The sequence below is a fragment of the Carassius gibelio genome, chromosome B2, assembly GCF_023724105.1.
Source record: "Carassius gibelio isolate Cgi1373 ecotype wild population from Czech Republic chromosome B2, carGib1.2-hapl.c, whole genome shotgun sequence".
Taxonomy (NCBI): domain Eukaryota; kingdom Metazoa; phylum Chordata; class Actinopteri; order Cypriniformes; family Cyprinidae; genus Carassius; species Carassius gibelio.
In genome coordinates, this window is record NC_068397.1 from 29973936 (window position 1) to 29991635 (window position 17700).

At 36.0% G+C, this 17700-nt stretch overlaps 4 protein-coding genes across 4 annotated transcripts; all 4 read left to right on the forward strand.

Moving 5' to 3' along the window:
* The first annotated feature begins 323 nt into the window (after positions 1–323).
* On the forward strand, positions 324–3911 carry LOC127950604 (uncharacterized). Its single transcript, XM_052547756.1, has 2 exons — positions 324–437; positions 838–3911. Exon 2 carries the CDS (start codon positions 2286–2288, stop codon positions 3381–3383), a length of 1098 nt encoding a protein of 365 aa, XP_052403716.1. The 5' UTR covers positions 324–437; positions 838–2285; the 3' UTR covers positions 3384–3911.
* A 10-nt stretch (positions 3912–3921) lies between these two features.
* Positions 3922–7448, forward strand: LOC127950603 (uncharacterized). The gene is made up of 3 exons (XM_052547755.1): positions 3922–6734; positions 7143–7254; positions 7346–7448. Exons 1-2 carry the CDS (start codon positions 4059–4061, stop codon positions 7188–7190), a joined length of 2724 nt encoding a protein of 907 aa, XP_052403715.1. The 5' UTR covers positions 3922–4058; the 3' UTR covers positions 7191–7254; positions 7346–7448.
* LOC127950605 (104 kDa microneme/rhoptry antigen-like) lies at positions 7279–9193 on the forward strand. The gene is made up of 3 exons (XM_052547757.1): positions 7279–7449; positions 8029–8140; positions 8657–9193. The coding sequence occupies exons 1-3, from the start codon at positions 7320–7322 to the stop codon at positions 8988–8990; spliced, it is 576 nt and encodes a 191-aa protein (XP_052403717.1). The 5' UTR covers positions 7279–7319; the 3' UTR covers positions 8991–9193.
* Positions 9194–10251: 1058 nt separating this feature from the next.
* Positions 10252–17259, forward strand: LOC127951465 (uncharacterized). The gene is made up of 8 exons (XM_052549341.1): positions 10252–10305; positions 12022–12161; positions 13133–13228; positions 13398–13537; positions 14052–14325; positions 14493–14674; positions 15851–15909; positions 16882–17259. The coding sequence occupies exons 2-8, from the start codon at positions 12107–12109 to the stop codon at positions 17030–17032; spliced, it is 957 nt and encodes a 318-aa protein (XP_052405301.1). The 5' UTR covers positions 10252–10305; positions 12022–12106; the 3' UTR covers positions 17033–17259.
* Positions 17260–17700: the final 441 nt, after the last annotated feature.

Here is a 17700-nt window from a genome sequence, read left to right on the forward strand (position 1 = left end):
TACCTCCTGCTTTAAGACATGGTTTTTTGGGCATTTTAATAAAGGCACAAACCAGTAATCTGTCGATTGCAAATGTTAGCATTCAGGTTGCATTATTATAATTTTTTTTATACTCTACTCCCATAAATGTAACATCTGAAAGGGAAACTCCTACGAATGCATAATAAATAAGGTCAGGTGCAAAAGTGACTATGTTCAGCCTTTTCAGCGCTAAATCTTTCTTTAATCCCGATATTAATTAATTTTAATGCCAAAAGACGGTTTGTGCTGCTGTCAATGAATCTGGCCATTAGTATCTTTTCTGTGTTTGTAATATGTCTCTTAGATGAAACCTGCTGTCTGCGGTGTGTCAAAAGAGTTAGACTGTCCATTAAAAACAGAGTGACCAGTTACAGAAAACAGGGCTTGGACGGAGGTTGCAACCTCCCAGCTGTCATGTAAGTAACATCTGTCTGTCTGTAGATTTAGAAAGTGTTTTGAAACTTGTACATACAGTATGTATGAATCAAATCTCACTGTTACTGCTAAATTTCATGTAGTGTTAAAATATTATGCTTCCCAGAATATGCTTCATTCTAATCTTTTTTTTCAACTGTATGATTATAGGATACACTAACAAACACATCCACCATTTCTTATTGTAGCTTTTGACCTCACAGTATGGGGTCAAATGTTTGTGGTGTAAAAAAAAATCTTCAAAGTGTAAATTCTGAATTTTGTATGTTTATTTTTCGTAAGAAATAAAATCAACTGTTGTGAATATAAGAAGCTCTATGCTGTATAAACATTTTTCAAACGTTACAGTTAATGATGGTTAATGCAATTGTCTCTTGACAGATTCACGCTGGACAATGACCATGAGTTCTGTGCTGATCCCAATGAAACATGGGTCCTTGAACTCATGCGGAGGGTGAACAGACTGCCAGATTCGTGGTCTGTGTGGCCTTGGGTGCCTAAAATGGCTCAAACATCTGAAATGCCTCAGACTCCTAAAATGCCACAAACAACTGAAATGTCTCAAAATTCTGAAATGCCTCAGTTATTTGAAATGCCTCATAATCCTGAAATGCCACGAACAACTGAAATGCCTCAAGCATCTGATATGCCTCATACTCCTGAAATGCCTCAAACCCACAAAATGCCTCAAACGTCTGAAATCCCTCATACTCCTGAAATTCCTCAAACGTCTGAAATGCCTCATACTCCTAAAATGCCTGAAATGTCTGATATGCCTCATACTCCTGAAATGCCACAAACAACTGAAATCCCTCAAACGTCTGAAATGTCTCAGGCATCTGAAATGCCTCAAACATCTGAAATGCCTCATACTCCTGAAATTCCTCAGTCATCTGAAATGCCTCATACTCCTGAACTGCAACAAACATCTAAATTGCCTCAAACATCTGAAATGACTTATACTCCTGAAATGCCTCATACTCCTGAAATGCCTCAAACATCTGAAATGCCTCATACTCCTGAAATGCCTCAAACTTCTTCTGAAATGCCTCATACTCCTGAAATTCCACAAACAACTGAAATTCCTCAAACGTCTGAAATGCCTCATGCTCCTGAAATGCCTCAAACGCCTGAAATGCATCATACTCCTGAAATGCATCAAACATCTGAAATGCCTCATACTCCTGAAATGCCACAAACAAATGAAATGCCTCAAACATCTGAAATGCCTCATACTCCTGAAATGCCACAAACCACTGAAATGCCTCATAATTTTGAAATTACTCCAACATCTAAAATGCCTCAAACATCTGAAATGCCACATTCTTCTGAAATTCCTCAAATGTCTGAAATTCCTCATACTCCTGAAATGCCTCAAACATCTGAAATGCCTCATACTCCTGAAATGCCCCAAACAACTGAAATGCCTCGAATATCTGAAATGCCTCAAACATCTGACATGCTTCAGTCATCTGAAATGCCTCATTCTCCTGAATTGTCACAGACAACTGAAATGTCTCAAACATCTGAAATGCCACAGAAAACTGAAATGCCTCAAACGTCTGAAATGCCTCATACTCCTGAAATGTCTCATATTCCTGAAATGCCTCAAACACCTGAAATGCCTCATACTCCTGAAATAACTCAAACAATTGAAATGCCTCATACTCCTGAAATGCTACAAACAACTGAAATGCCTCATACTCCTGAAATGCCTCAAATGTCTGAAATGCCTCATACTCCTGAAATGCCTCAAACTTCTTCTAAAATGCCTCATACTCCTGAAATTCCACAAACAACTGAAATTCCTCAAACGTCTGAAATGCCTCATGCTCCTGAAATGCCACAAACACATGAATGGCTTCAAACATCTGAAATGCCTCATACTCATGAAATGCCACAAACCACTGAAATTCCTCATACATCTAAAATGCTTCAAACATCTGAAATGCCTCATAGTTCTGAAATGCCTCAAACTTCTTCTGAAATGCCTCATACTCCTGAAATTCCACAAACAACTGAAATTCCTCAAACAACTGAAATGCCTCATGCTCCTGAAATGCCTCAAACTTCTTCTGAAATGCCTCATATTCCTGAAATTCCTCATACATCTAAAATTCCTCAAACATCTGAAATGCCTCATAGTTCTGAAATGCCTCAAACTTCTTCTGATATGCCTCATAGTCCTGAAATTCCACAAACAACTGAAATTCCTCAAACATCTGAAATGCCTCATGCTCCTGAAATGCCTGAAATGCATCATACTCCTGAAATGCCTCAAACATCTGAAATGCCTCATACTCCTGAAATGCCTAAAACTTCTTCTGAAATGCCTCATACTCCTGAAATTCCACAAACAACTGAAATTCCTCAAACGTCTGAAATTTCTCATGCTCCTGAAATGCCTCAAACACCAGAAACGCATCATGCTCCTGAAATGCCTCAAACATCTGAAATGCCTCATACTCCTGAAATGCTGCAAACAAATGAAATGCCTCAAACATCTGAAATGCCTCATACTCCTGAAATGCCACACACCACTGAAATTCCTCATACACCTAAAATTCCTCAAACATCTGAAATGCCTCATAGTTCTGAAATTACTCCAACATCTAAAATGCCTCAAACATCTGAAATGCCACATACTTCTGAAATTCCTCAAATGTCTGAAATTCCTCGTACTCCTGAAATGCCTCAAACATTTGAAATGCCTCATAATCCTGAAATGCCCCAAACAACTGAAATGCCTCAAATATCTGAAATACCTCAAACATCTGACATGCCTCAGTCATCTGAAATGCCTCATTCTCCTGAATGGCCACAGACAACTGAAATGCCTCAAACGTCTGACATGCCTCAGTCATCTGAAATGCCTCATTCTCCTGAATTGTCACAGACAACTGAAATGCCTCAAATATCTGAAATGACTCATACTCCTGAAATGCCTCAAATGTCTGAAATGCCTCATACTCCTGAAATGCCTCAAACTTCTTCTGAAATGCCTCATACTCCTGAAATCCCACAAACAACTAAAATTCCTCAAACGTCTGAAATGCCTCATGTTCCTGAAATGCCTCAAACACCTGAAATGCATCATACTCCTGAAATGTCTCATGCTCCTGAAATGCCACAAACCACTGAAATTCCTCATACATCTAAAATGCTTCAAACATCTGAAATGCCTCAAACTTCTTCTGAAATGCCTCATACTCCTGAAATTCCACAAACAACTGAAATTCCTCAAACATCTGAAATGCCTCATGCTCCTGAAATGCCTCAAACGCCTGAAATGCATCATAGTCCTGAAATGCCTCATACTCCTGAAATAACTCAAACATCTGAAATGCCTCATACTCCTGAATTGCCACAGACAACTGAAATGCCTCAAACGTCTGACATGCCTCAGTCATCTGAAATGCCTCATTCTCCTGAATTGCCACAGACAACTGAAATGCCTCAAACGTCTGACATGCCTCAGTCATCTGAAATGCCTCATTCTCCTGAATTGTCACAGACAACTGAAATGCCTCAAACATCTGAAATGCCTCATACTCCTGAAAAGCCACAAACAACTGAAATTCCTCAAACATCTGAAATGCCTCATGCTCCTGAAATGCCTCAAACACCTGAAATGCATCATAGACCTGAAATGCCTCATACTCCTGAAATGCCTCAAACTTCTTCTGAAATGCCTCATACTCCTGAAATTCCACAAACAACTGAAATCCCTCAAACGTCTGAAATGCCTCATGCTCCTGAAATGCCTCATTCTCCTGAAATTCCACAAACAACTGAAATTCCTCAAACATCTGAAATGCCTCATGCTCCTGAAATGCCTCAAACACCTGAACTGCATCATACTCCTGAAATGCCTCAAACATCTGAAATGCCTCATACTCCTGAAATGCCACAAACAAATGAAATGCCTCAAACATCTGAAATGCCTCATACTCCTGAAATGCCACAAACCACTGAAATTCCTCATACACCTAAAATGCCTCAAACATCTGAAATGCCTCATTCTCCTGAAATGCCTCAAACGCCTGAAATGCATCATACTCCTGAAATGCCTCAAACATCTGAAATGCCTCGTACTCCTGAAAAGCCACAAACAAATGAAATGCCTCAAACATCTGAAATGCCTCATACTCCTGAAATGCCACAAACCACTGAAATTCCTCATACACCTAACATGCCTCAAACATCTGAAGTGCCTCATGCTCCTGAAATGCCTCAAACGCCTGAAATGCATTATACTCCTGAAATGCCTCAAACATCTGAAATGCCTCATACTCCTGAAATGCCTCAAACTTCTTCTGAAATGCCTCATACTCCTGAAATTACACAAACAACTGAAATTCCTCAAACGTCTGAAATGCCTCAAACATCTGAAATGCCTCATGCTCCTGAAATGCCTCAAACGCCTGAAATGCATCATACTCCTGAAATGCCTCAAACATCTGAAATGCCTCATACTCCTGAATTGCCTCATACTCCTGAAATTCCACAAACAACTGAAATTCCTCAAACGTCTGAAATGCCTCATGCTCCTGAAATGTCTCAAACGCCTGAAATGCATCATACTCCTCAAATGCCTCAAACATCTGAAATGCCTCATACTCCTGAAATGCCACAAACATCTGAAATTCCTCATACTCCTGAAATGCCTCATAATCCTGAAATGCCACAAACCACTGAAATTCCTCATACACCTAACATGCCTCAAACATCTGAAGTGCCTCATTCTCCTGAAATGCCTCAAACGCCTGAAATGCATTATACTCCTGAAATTCCTCAAACATCTGAAATGCCTCATACTCCTGAAATGCCTCAAACTTCTTTTGAAATGCCTCATACTCCTGAAATTACACAAACAACTGAAATTCCTCAAACGTCTGAAATGCCTCAAACATCTGAAATGCCTCATGCTCCTGAAATGCCTCAAACGCCTGAAATGCATCATACTCCTGAAATGCCTCAAACATCTGAAATGCCTCATACTCCTGAATTGCCTCATACTCCTGAAATTCCACAAACAACTGAAATTCCTCAAACGTCTGAAATGCCTCATGCTCCTGAAATATCTCAAACGCCTGAAATGCATCATACTCCTCAAATGCCACAAACATCTGAAATTCCTCATACTCCTGAAATGCCAAAAACAAATGAAATGCCTCATACTCCTAAAATGCATCATACTCCTGAAATGCCACAAACAACTGAAATTCCTCAAACGTCTGAAATGCCTCAAACATCTGAAATGTCTCATACTCCTGAAATGCCACAAACAACTGAAGTGCCTCAAATATCTGAAATGCCTCAAACATCTGAAATACCTCATACCCCTGAAATGCCTCATACTCCTGAAATGCCTGAAATGCCTTATACTCCTGAAATGCCACAAACAACCGAAATGTCTCATACTCCTGAATTGCCACAAACTTCTGAAATGCCTCAAACACCTAAATTGCCTCAAACATCTGAAATGCCTCAAATGCCTGAAAAGCCTCAAACGTCTGAAATACCTCATACTCCTGAAATGCCTCAAACACCTGAAATGCCTCATACTCCTGAAATGCATCATACTCCTGAAATCCCTGAATCTTCTGAAATGCCTCAAACATCTGAAATGCCTCATACCCCTGAAATGTCTCAAACATCTAAAATGCCTCAAACACCTGAAATGCCTCAAACATCTGAAATGCCTCAAATTCCTGAAAAGCCTCAAACGTCTGAAATACCTCATACTCCTGAAATACCTCATACTCCTGAAATGCCTCAAACACCTGAAATGCCTCGTACTCCTGAAATGCGTCATACTCCTGAAATCCCTCAATCTTCTGAAATGCCTCAAACATCTCAAATGCCTCATACCCCTGAAATGTCTCAAACGTCTAAAATGCCTCAAACGCCTGAAATGCCTCATGCTCCTGAAATGCCTCAAACATCTGAAACGCCTGAAAGGCCACAAACAAATGAAATACCTCATACTCCTGAAATGCCCCAAACTTCTGAAATGCCTCAAACACCTAAAATGCCTCAAACATCTGAAATGCCCCGAACGTCTCAAAAGACTCAAACTCCTGAAAAAGCTTATACTCCTGAAATGCCTCGAACATCTGAAATTCCTCAAACATCTGAAAAACCTCAAACCACTGGAAAGCCTCAAACATCTGAAATACCTTGGAGACCTGAAATGCCGGAAACCTCTGAAATTACTAAAAAGCCTGAAATTCCACGACCACCAAAAAGGCTTCCAACGCCTGAAAAAGCACAAGGTAAACACCACATGTGATGATACTGCAGCTATTGCATGCTACCTGTACATTATGCAGAAAATAATTCAGTAAATAACATTGTTTAAGTTTACAAAACATACTGGAACATACTGGGCAATACAATTTTTGCACAAGTTAAAACTAAAACTAATATGCATTTAAAAAATAGTATATTGTGAGTAAAATAAACTGTAACTGAAACAAGATATTAACTGAAAAAATTTACATTTTATGTAATTATTCTTGTTTTCATTTAGTTTAACTTGATGTAATAAAATAACTAAAACTAGAAATGGAATAAATTAAAAATGATATAGACATTTTACAAAAGTAAGTAAAAAAAAAAAAAAAAATTCAAATTGCACCTCATTGCATGATAATGTTTAGTGTCTTTGTTTTGTCTCCCAGATAATAACTGCTGCACGCACTATGTCGATAGACTTAGACTCTCTATAAGGAACAGGGTGACTAGCTACAGCATACAAAAGCAGAATGGACTTTGCAGCATCCCTGCTGTTGTGTAAGCAAAACCTGTCAGTGAAAATCAAAGGCTTTTATTTGTGATTCTTTCAAACATCATAGTCCATGATGTTTAAACTGTCTCTGTGCAGCTTCAGAGTGGATCGTGACCAAAAGTTTTGTGCAAATCCCCAAGAATATTGGGTCCGCATTCTCATGGAGAAGGTGGATGAAAGGCTCAGAGGGACAGTTAAAGGTAGGAAGTTGCACAATAGTACAGATTCAAATCTTTTGGCAAAAAACTTGATGATATTGAAAGAGTTTTTGAGAAAGAAATATACTGTATCACAGTAATATGCAAGAAAGATTTTTTTTTCTAATGGAGAAAAAATATTTTTAAATTTTTTTTTTAACTACAAAAACATATCTGAACAATATACACAATATATTAATTACAATATGAAAAGAAAATATATTTAATATAAAAGGTGAAGTAAAAAAATCCATTAAAGTGTTTAAATTCATATAAATGTTAAAATGACATACTTCATCCTTTATTGGAGAACACTTATTAAATAAAAATTGTCAATGATAAAAACAATTAGACAATGTTCTTTAATGTTTTTTTGTTACAGAACATTTTGTATTTTCTTTGTAATGTTAATTTTAGCAATATCCACATAATTTAAATAGTCACTAAATTCACTTTCACTTTGAGCATCTGTTGGTTTTCCATCTTATCATAGTTAGTATTGCATATGGATTGCATATGGATTTGCGTAAATGCCTATCAGTACATTTAGTTTCTTCATTGTGTTTGTGATGTGTCTCTTAGATAAGACCTGCTGTCTGGGGTATGGCAAAAGATTGAGACTGTCCGTTAGAAAAAGAGTGACCAGTTACAGAAAACAAACCCTGAACGGAGGCTGCAGAATCCAAGCAATTGTGTAAGTAACATCTGTCTGTCTGTAGATTTAGAACTATGAAAGTTATTTGAAACTTGTACATACAGGTACGTATAAATCAAATCTAACTGTTAAAGGGAAATTTCATGTAATGTAAAGATACTATGCATCCCAGAATGACTTTTTTTATTTTTTATCCATTGCATGTTTATAGGACCCCCCCCCCCCACACACACACACACACACCCATCCACATTCATCATTTCTAATGTGTTTGTAATGAACATTTTATAAATGAAACTAAAAATGTTATTTATTATTTATATTTATTTCTTACACATTTTAATGATATTCATATATATTTTCTATATGAGAAATGTTGCATAAAATGTATGTCTGTGAAATACTTACTAGATAAATTAATTGATGTCCCCGGAGAGGAATGGAGACACAGGACACACAATGATGCAATGAAATGCAAATGAATATAAGAAGCTCTATACGCGAGTTTTTCAGACATTAAAGTTCATTATTCTTAATGCAACTTTCTCTCTACAGATTCAAATTGGACAATGACCAAGAGTTTTGTGCTGACCCCTCTGAAATATGGGTAATTGAACTCATGATGAAGGTGACCAGATCGCGAGATTCAAGGAGCTCTTCCATGTCTCATATACCTCGAATTCCCAAATACCCTCGAATTCCCGAATATCCTCGAATTCCCGAATATCCTCGAATTCCTGAATATCCTCGAATGCCCGAATATCCTCGAATTCCCGAATATCCTCGAATGCCTCGAATGCCTGCAATGCCTCGAATGCCTGCAATGCCTCGAATGCCTGCTATGCCTCAAATGCCTCGAATGCCTGCAATGCCTCGGATGCCTTTTTAAATGCCTAAAATACTTAGAATGCCTGAATTGCTGTGGATGCTCCAAAATACCTTGAATGCCTTCAAGCCTCAAATTTCTTCCCATGCCTTCCATGTCTCCAATGTATCAAATTCCTTGAATGCATAAAATGCCTTCTATGCCTTGAATGCCTGAATAGATATAATGTTGCCACTTTAACTGTAACTGAAAGTAACTGAATTAAATGCATTAAAAATAAAATAAAAATATTAAAACTTTATTTCTAATTGTACTGTGGTAAATTTAAATCTATGTTTAAATAATGTTTGTATAAATGTCAACAACATTATGTTTTGACATTTATGCACAATCATTACTGACAGAGACAATGTGTTTGTTTGTTTTTTGTTCTTGTTGTTCTTTTTTTATGATTTAATTATTGCTATTGGCAATAAATAGTCCTGCAGTGTAAATGTATTTTATTTTATTTATTTGTAAATGCACAGTGGCTCAATTTGAATATGAATATGCAAGTAAACATCAAGGTGGAACTTGTTCATTATACAAAACGGATGCCATTTGTCTTAATATCTAATGTCAATATATGAAGAGTTTACTTGCAAAAATTAGATAACTCAGTTTTTATTAATTTTCATAAATCATGTTTTTTATTGTGTTACAGTATCATGTTTTTTTATTGTTTTATTGCGTTAGGTAGCTGAATTTAATTAATTTTTTTAAACCCATGATTGATATTACAGTTTTTTACAATAATTTTGACCAAGCGCTCTTTGGCGGAGAGCGTCCGTGAGTGTCCTGCGTCCTGCATCAAGGTGCTCAGATGTGTAAGGCTGAGGATACTTGATTTCCTATAACCACGCACTGGCCATCCTCAGCACACCATTAATCACATACTGACAGACTTCAGGCACAAACGCAGGGAAGGCGTAGGATCCTCTGAGGATGCAGAAGTGAAATAATCTCAGAGCCGTTAAAGAAGAACGTGGCCACGAGCCACGAATGTTTTTATTACCACCATGCCATCAATGAATTTTCATGCTCAATAAAGTAATTTATATTAAAATTTAAATAAATAAATATATCTCGACTCTCAGGTCAACAGTGTTTGTCAATTTACGCGTTGTCATTCACACCGCCCACTGAGTCTAGTGCTTCTGACTGACATGTAAACTGGCCAACCATCGATGAGCGTCTGTACGATCCAGCCAATGAAATTAGATCTTTTGGAGGTATCCAATTTATTTGAAAATTAAAATGGATATTTCAAAATTCTTTAAAAAGAGGAAGTAAAACAACCCCCAGGCAACACTTGAACGCCAAGATACATCAGCTTCAGGTATCTGTAAATTTTAATCATAGTATTATATTTCTTTTTCGGTTTTAAATTGTGTCTGATTTAACGTTACATTTTGAACAGCTAACAGTTAACGGTTGCGCAGCACAGTCTTTAGGACACACACACACACACACACACACACACAGAGCGCTTATAATGTTTGGTTAGCACGGTCTGTGGCAGACCTTTTGTGTCAGGGCAAAAATGCAATAGACAACATAATAAAAAAAGACATATTTCGCTAAGGCAATGGTTCCAAACAAAGCATGTTATTGTGCTCTGCAGCAACACACAGCGGTGTTTACTGAATAAATTCAGTAAAAAAAACAGTTGCTTACTTTTTTTCTGAATGAATCATCCGTTTCTAACGAATCCATTGACTGACCTACTCACTCATTAAGGCAGTGGCATACCGCCACCTAGTGGCAAAGTACCATTCTAATTTTTTTTTAATTTCATATTTCTGTATTCCAAATTTTATATTTGATGGATTTTTCTGGGCTAAGCCCCGGATCTCCACTCACCCTAGAACCGGCCCTGATTATGCACATTTATCTGCAGGTTCCTACATTATCAGTTGCTAATGTCATGTCGCTCAAAATGTATTATACAGTTTTCTGTTCAATAATCTTACTCCTCAAAACATCTAGTCTTTAGTTCATCATATAAATCCATCACAAAATGGTTAATCTAGTTGTCATAAACTGCCAAGCACACTTTTTATTTTTATGTTTACAAATTATTATTAGACTTGTATCAGTTTGGCATGAATTGTGCAAGTGAATCTTGACTAATGAAGAGAATGTAGATGATAAACCAGTGATAAACCATTTCTCTGAAATAGCTCAAAGGTTCATCTCATGAGTCTTCAGTTGGAAAGCTTATACTGTATAGACAGAGGACAACACAAGAGTTACATATTCTGAAATGGACTTATTTTCATCTCTGTGCCCATATTTATTTTTCCTTTTCTATATCACAAAGGCATTGTAAAGAGTTTTTTTTTTTTTTTTAATTGTCAAGGACTTGTCATTCTGATGGCACTGACATGTTCATTGACACAGATATTTATTTTTAAGAGACGAACTAAGGATTTTGAGCAAGAGACCTGCTTTTGCAGGTAATCCATTGTGTTCTGCTATTTGTACGAGTTGTTTAAGAAATGCACTTACTGTTTTGCAAATCTCAAGGATGATTCAAGAAATGTACCAAAGCGACTGAGAAAAACAGTAAAGGACAATGGGATCAGAACATGATTTTAAAATGAACAAAACACGCTTTTGTTTTTTAGATAAATCAGAATCAACATCAGTGATGACAGCTGTAAATGATAGATTGATAGATTGATATAAAGATAAATTCAGATGAGATTTAGTGAGAGAGACTCACACGCACCATTTGTCCTGATGTAGAATAAACACAAAGCTCTCGACAGGGGGCAGGGACCCTTTTCCTTGCTTTGAGCCTGTCTTGTTTTAAGTGGAGGTGCTAAACACCTTCCCCCTGAGATAAAAGATGATTAATACCTTTGAATGAGGGCCGCTTAGTGGCTCAGAGTCCCTTAAGTACTTAATTAGTGAAAGGATGGGTCTGACAGCACACGATGAGCTGGAGGTGTGGAGGAGATGCTCTTTGATCTGCTGGCCTCCTAACAGCAGGCATAAGACTCATGGAAATTTGATAAGTTCTCTCCCACTGACCTCACACGCTCTGCAGCAGTTAACCCGATGCAGGTATAAATATCCCAGAAGAGCAGGACTGAAGACACAGACCTGACGTGGTGTGTGTGAGGAACATTACTATGGGTTTACTGCCACTGATGATGTTTCTTCTGCTCTGCGCCATCCATCAGACCTGTGAGTGGTTTTATCTTTTTATTGCATGTATTATTATACAAGATCGTCCTAATTCAATGACTACAATATAATCTGTTTGTGAATGTAATATATGTGAATGTAGTCTGTCTTGTCATATTTACAATATAATGCTTTTGAAATACAAATACAGTTAAAATGACACTTTTGGTGCATGTCTGGACCTGGTTTTTGGACATTTGTAATACCATTTTAGATATAAATATATACATAATTCACCATCATGGTTTGTATAACAACACGGTACCGTCCATCACAAAATTAATTTATGACAGATGAGGTACCAAGTTCTTTATGTACAGCATTTTCATTTTCAATTTTATTTTTGTATAGTTTTATAAGTATTTTGAATTCATTTTTTTTATATATATTTTTATATAAAATATGTGTTAGTAGTTGTCCTGTTTTCTCATCATTTTTTATTGTTTTTGAATATGTTTGTAGTTTTTATTCATTTTAATTTCAGTATACTTTAATATTTCAGTATACAGCTTAAATTAAATTAAAATGATATTTTGAAATGGTCTTCATATTTTCCATTTTCATTTTATTTTACCTTAAGATGTAGTAATTTTGTTATTTTCATTATGTTTTGTGCATATGGATTTTTTTTTTCATTTTATTAATTTCAGTTTTAGTTATTGCTTATATTTTGCCTTAAATGCTTATTATTTTATTATTGCATGTAGTTTGTAGTTTTATGTTGCCCTGATAACTAGCTGAAGTAAAATAAGTATAAAACAATAATCAGTTATATATATATATTAAATTTCAGTTAACTATTTTACATTTTTATGGTTTTATTTGAGGTAATTATAACTTTGGTCACATGCAGTCTTGTTATTGACTAGAATATTTTTATTATTTACAAACAATTGCTTTTTATCAGTACATATAAGTTACTATGAGAATATTTAACTAATATAACTCATTTGTGTATTTGTGTCATTTAGTCACAGCAGTTTTAGGTAAAAACACAGAATCCAGAAACCTTTTCACAGCGAGAGCCTGCTGCAGACGCCAGAGACATATCATCTACATTGGCAAAGGTTTCATTTAGTTATTTGATTCAAGTAAAAATAGAAACACTTTAAATGTTGAATGAAATGCAATAGAAATAGTCTTTATGATTATGTTGTAAAATCCTGATGTTTGAGTAGTTGATTCTATTACTGTATCTGTCTCTTAATTTCTTACCTTTTGTTTATTTTGTAACAGATATCTCTGGCAGTCCTGTGAATGTTGATGTGGGCGTGTGCAGAGCGCATTGTGACCAATCAGTGCGTTCTGCGTCTCTGGAGGCGGGGCTAAGAGCCTCCAAATATTCATCAATGCTCGAATTCCTGAGACACAAAAAGGTAAAGCAATTCTACAACTGACCACAAGACGGCGACATGTCTTAAAAGGAATACAAACATGCAAAATATGAAAAGCATTACTGTTTTAAATACAAATACATAATTTTTTTTATAAATATACACATTCACATACATTCTTTTCATTTTTTTGAGGGTAGAGAGAAAGTGACTACGTTTTAAGAGTGAAGCGATTAAACATTAATAAATTATTATTTAATTAAATAAATCATATTAATAATGATGTTATACATTAGTTGTCAATATATAAAATACACATAATATATTTATATAAATCATATATTTATAATTAATTTTTTATAATTATATTTTAAATAAAAACTAATTATTAAGAAAAAATACATACTATAAATATTTAGACATTCACATATAAATTACACAATATATTTATACAAAAAAATTTTTTTATGTCAAATCAGTATTTTTATTTTACTTTAGCTACATACAAAAAAGGGCTTTTCATACATTTTAATTTTTTTGTCCATACCCATTACAGATGAGGCGTCTGGATCCGTCCTCAGGAGGTGCAGACTCCATCAGCGGTTCTCCATCCTGTGGACCGAGCTCCACCTGCGAGCCGGCCGTGGTGCGTGTGGACCGCGTGATGCTGTATGAAGGTCTGCGTGAGGTCGAGATCATCGAGGACTGTCAATGCGAAGCCAAAATGAGCCGGTGTGTCCGAGCACCATCACTGAAAACATACTACTCTGAGACTCCGTACGAGACCGTCATAGACGCAGGCAAATGTCTCGGATCCAAAGGGGCCCCAGGTAAAAGAAAACAAAATAAAAGTCCCTCTGTAATCAGTGTGCATTAGAGTATACTCCTAACAGTCAATCCTATTGGTCGCAGGAAAGAAGAGTAGTGGCTTAAGTACCAAATAACCCTACATTTGTGCACTTCTAATGATGACACTAATCATCTGTTTTACTTACAGAGGGATTTTCATGTATGCCGACTAAGTTTGATTCCACCCTCATTGAAACTCCGAACAAAGTGGAGTTGATCCAAACAGTGGCCCAGTGCAAACTAATGGAGGGATGTTACCGAATCCCGTATGTAGAGCATCACTACGAGATCACGTACAATGATGACGGAGTCAAAGTAGAAAGTCTGAGGGTGAGCGAACAATTGCATAAATTGACTTTCAACTGTGGGTATAACAAAATAAATTTGTTCTTTAGTATTTTTTGGCACAATTTCTCATGCAATTATTTTTCTAATAGTAGGTAATTTATTATACACTTTATTCTTAACAATACATTTCATCTCTGTCTGATTTGGTTGCTTCAGTCATCAAACGTAAATCTCTCTCACTGGTTGAAATTAAAAAGTAGCATAATGTTATAATGGTTGTTGATGTAATAAATGAAAGTAGCCTTTTAGACATGCGATATAAATTAAATGTGTGATATAATTATATATTACAGTGGTCAGCGGGTTAGTTAAAAGCTTAGATTGTAGGTTCGGAAAGGGAAATAAGGCCAAACCAATACTGACATGAAATTCAATCATCTGATGCTGAAGCATAGGATCTCATGCCAGGAAATTCTGCTGGTCAGAAAGGAAATGAGTCATGTTTTCTCCATTTGTTAACCTTAAAGATCAGCATCCTGATCCATTTCCCCCCTCCAGACATTTCCAATTCACATTTCCATGACTGGACAGCACTGAACTCACGTGTGAATATGCATGGAGATGTTGCACACTAAACAACTACTTAGTGCTTGAAAAACCCTTAGCACAGTTTACTGCATGCATACAGTGCAACTCCTAAAAGTGTCCAGATTGCAGCATTAATTCTGAGACAAAATGGCATGAAAAAGTGACGAAATGTTCAAAATATTTAAAATGCATGAATTCTTTATATTTTATATTCTATATTCATGTGATATTTTCCATTATATATTAGATTCTAGGCTTATTAAGTGTAGCACGGCTTTAAAGTATTTGACATGGACGTCTTAGTAGTGTTTTTTTTATACTTTTACCAAAAAAAAAGGATAAAAATGCCACTGAAAATCAGTTCCATCGGTTCATATTAAGTATAAATTAATTCTTACAACAGATCCTAAGGCATTTAATCATGTAAAAGTTTAACACCGATCTTGTGCTTATTGAACACATCGGTGTCAGATGTTCTCTGTCTGACGCCACACTCCCAGAAGGTGCGAGGAGGCCACAAATGGTCCCCACAGGTGCCAAATCAAAGCACTTAGCATCTTAAAAGCTGTCCTGCATTAACAGCAGGTGGTGAACTGATGGCTGTCTCTTGTGTTGCTAATGTTCTTACAGGAAATAGATGTTGGCAGATGTTTGGGAAGCTGCACCTCAGGGAGCCGCTGTCTTCTCAGGTACACGTCGCACATCTGACTTTACACACAGCTGAGCAAACACATGATCACACACACACTCTTTATAACATGACTCTTGTTTGTTTTTGCACTTCGGTCAGACTTTAATCCAAGGCAGAAATACAACAGCTTTGTTAGTTAATGTGTTATTTCATTTCTAAGGTAGCATCAAAATCATGACACTTTTTTTTTTAACTTAAATTATATATTTTTTCTTTCTCTCTCTTTTGCTTGCTAAGAATTCAGTTGACGGAAAAAAAAACTAAAATTACAAAATCATTGCAATTAAAAAAACTAAAATCTATGTGAATATATTGTGAAATGTAATTAATTCCTGTAATGCATCATTACTTGCCGCTCTTTAAATGTTGGTGCTCAATTATTAATAATGGTTCTCATTACTATCAATGTGTTGTTGCTTAATATTTCCGGTATAAATATAAATCGGATTTATATAGTAGTAAACTTTTAAAGTGGATCAAAATCTTTCATCAGAGTTGTCCTAAAACTAAAAAAATACACATTCTTGTCTTAGGACAACTTTGATTAATTTTTTTGATCCGCTTCAAATGTTGACTACTGTATTTAGCTTGTAGATTTTTATGTTGTAGTTGTTTATGTCCTAACTTAAAGTTTAACTCAAACTCACTGTATTGAGGATTCTATTTAAATGAACAACTATAAGCAGCTTTTGTAAATGTTAATGAATAAATGTAATAAATGGCCTGGTGAGAAATAAGGCTGTGGCTCATTGTCATGTGTGATATTCTTAAATACTTGGATGGACATTCAGTATACTGATACATTTTTAAAAATCTAGATTATACATCTATGTTTTATTAGTAACTGCAAACTGTAGGGTTTACTTTATTTGTTTCTTCCACAGTTGAAAGTTATTTAGTGCACCTTTCCCATTGATGATTTAAGTGCATTTTATTGGATGTTGACTAACACACTCGTGTGTTTCTGCAGGAGTGCGTCTGATCTCGGTGAATGTCTGCTGTGGGCCGAAGGACAGGGCAACGCTTGTGTTCCTCAAGACTACGAAAGCCACACTTTCCTCAGTCAACAAGGCCAGATCCGCACCGTGCTGGCCATCACTTCCTGTCTGTGCCAGTCTTAAACACGGCGTCCTCTACTGGACGACTGAAGCATCTACAGTGGGAATGGATTGAAGTTCTACTCATAGATCATTTGCATGGCTGTAATGTCAGGTTTGGGGATGAACATTAATGGACAGAAGTGTAAAGGCATGATGTAAAGATGCTGTTATGTAATATATGTAAATTATGTAAAAAAGTATTTTGGAAATAAAATCTATGTCAGAAAGTGGAAAAACAGACTTTCAATCCACCAGTTTTGGATTACATGACAATCTGCACAGAGCAACTGAAGAAAGGTGCATATGCAAATGTCTCAGTTTTAAATCACACTACAAATCAACCAATAATTAAAGCGTTAGCAAGAAATGCTAATGACAAAGAGGTGTCACACATGCAAAATAGCCTACATAATACTGGAATCACAAATAGGTTATTATAGAGAGACATTTTAAAGTTATTCCAAACTGCATTAAAAAAGCAACCCAATTTGGCAAAAGTGGGTTAAACAATTTCTGGCCTTATTTGGAAATTATAACTATGAAACATCAAATTCGCAATTTATACACAAAATTATAAACAACGATGGGACAGCCCATAAACATAACATGTTTTATATATATATATATAAATTTGTACATTAGACAAACTTGTGCATTAATATTTGCAATGTATTTAAAGAGATAATATA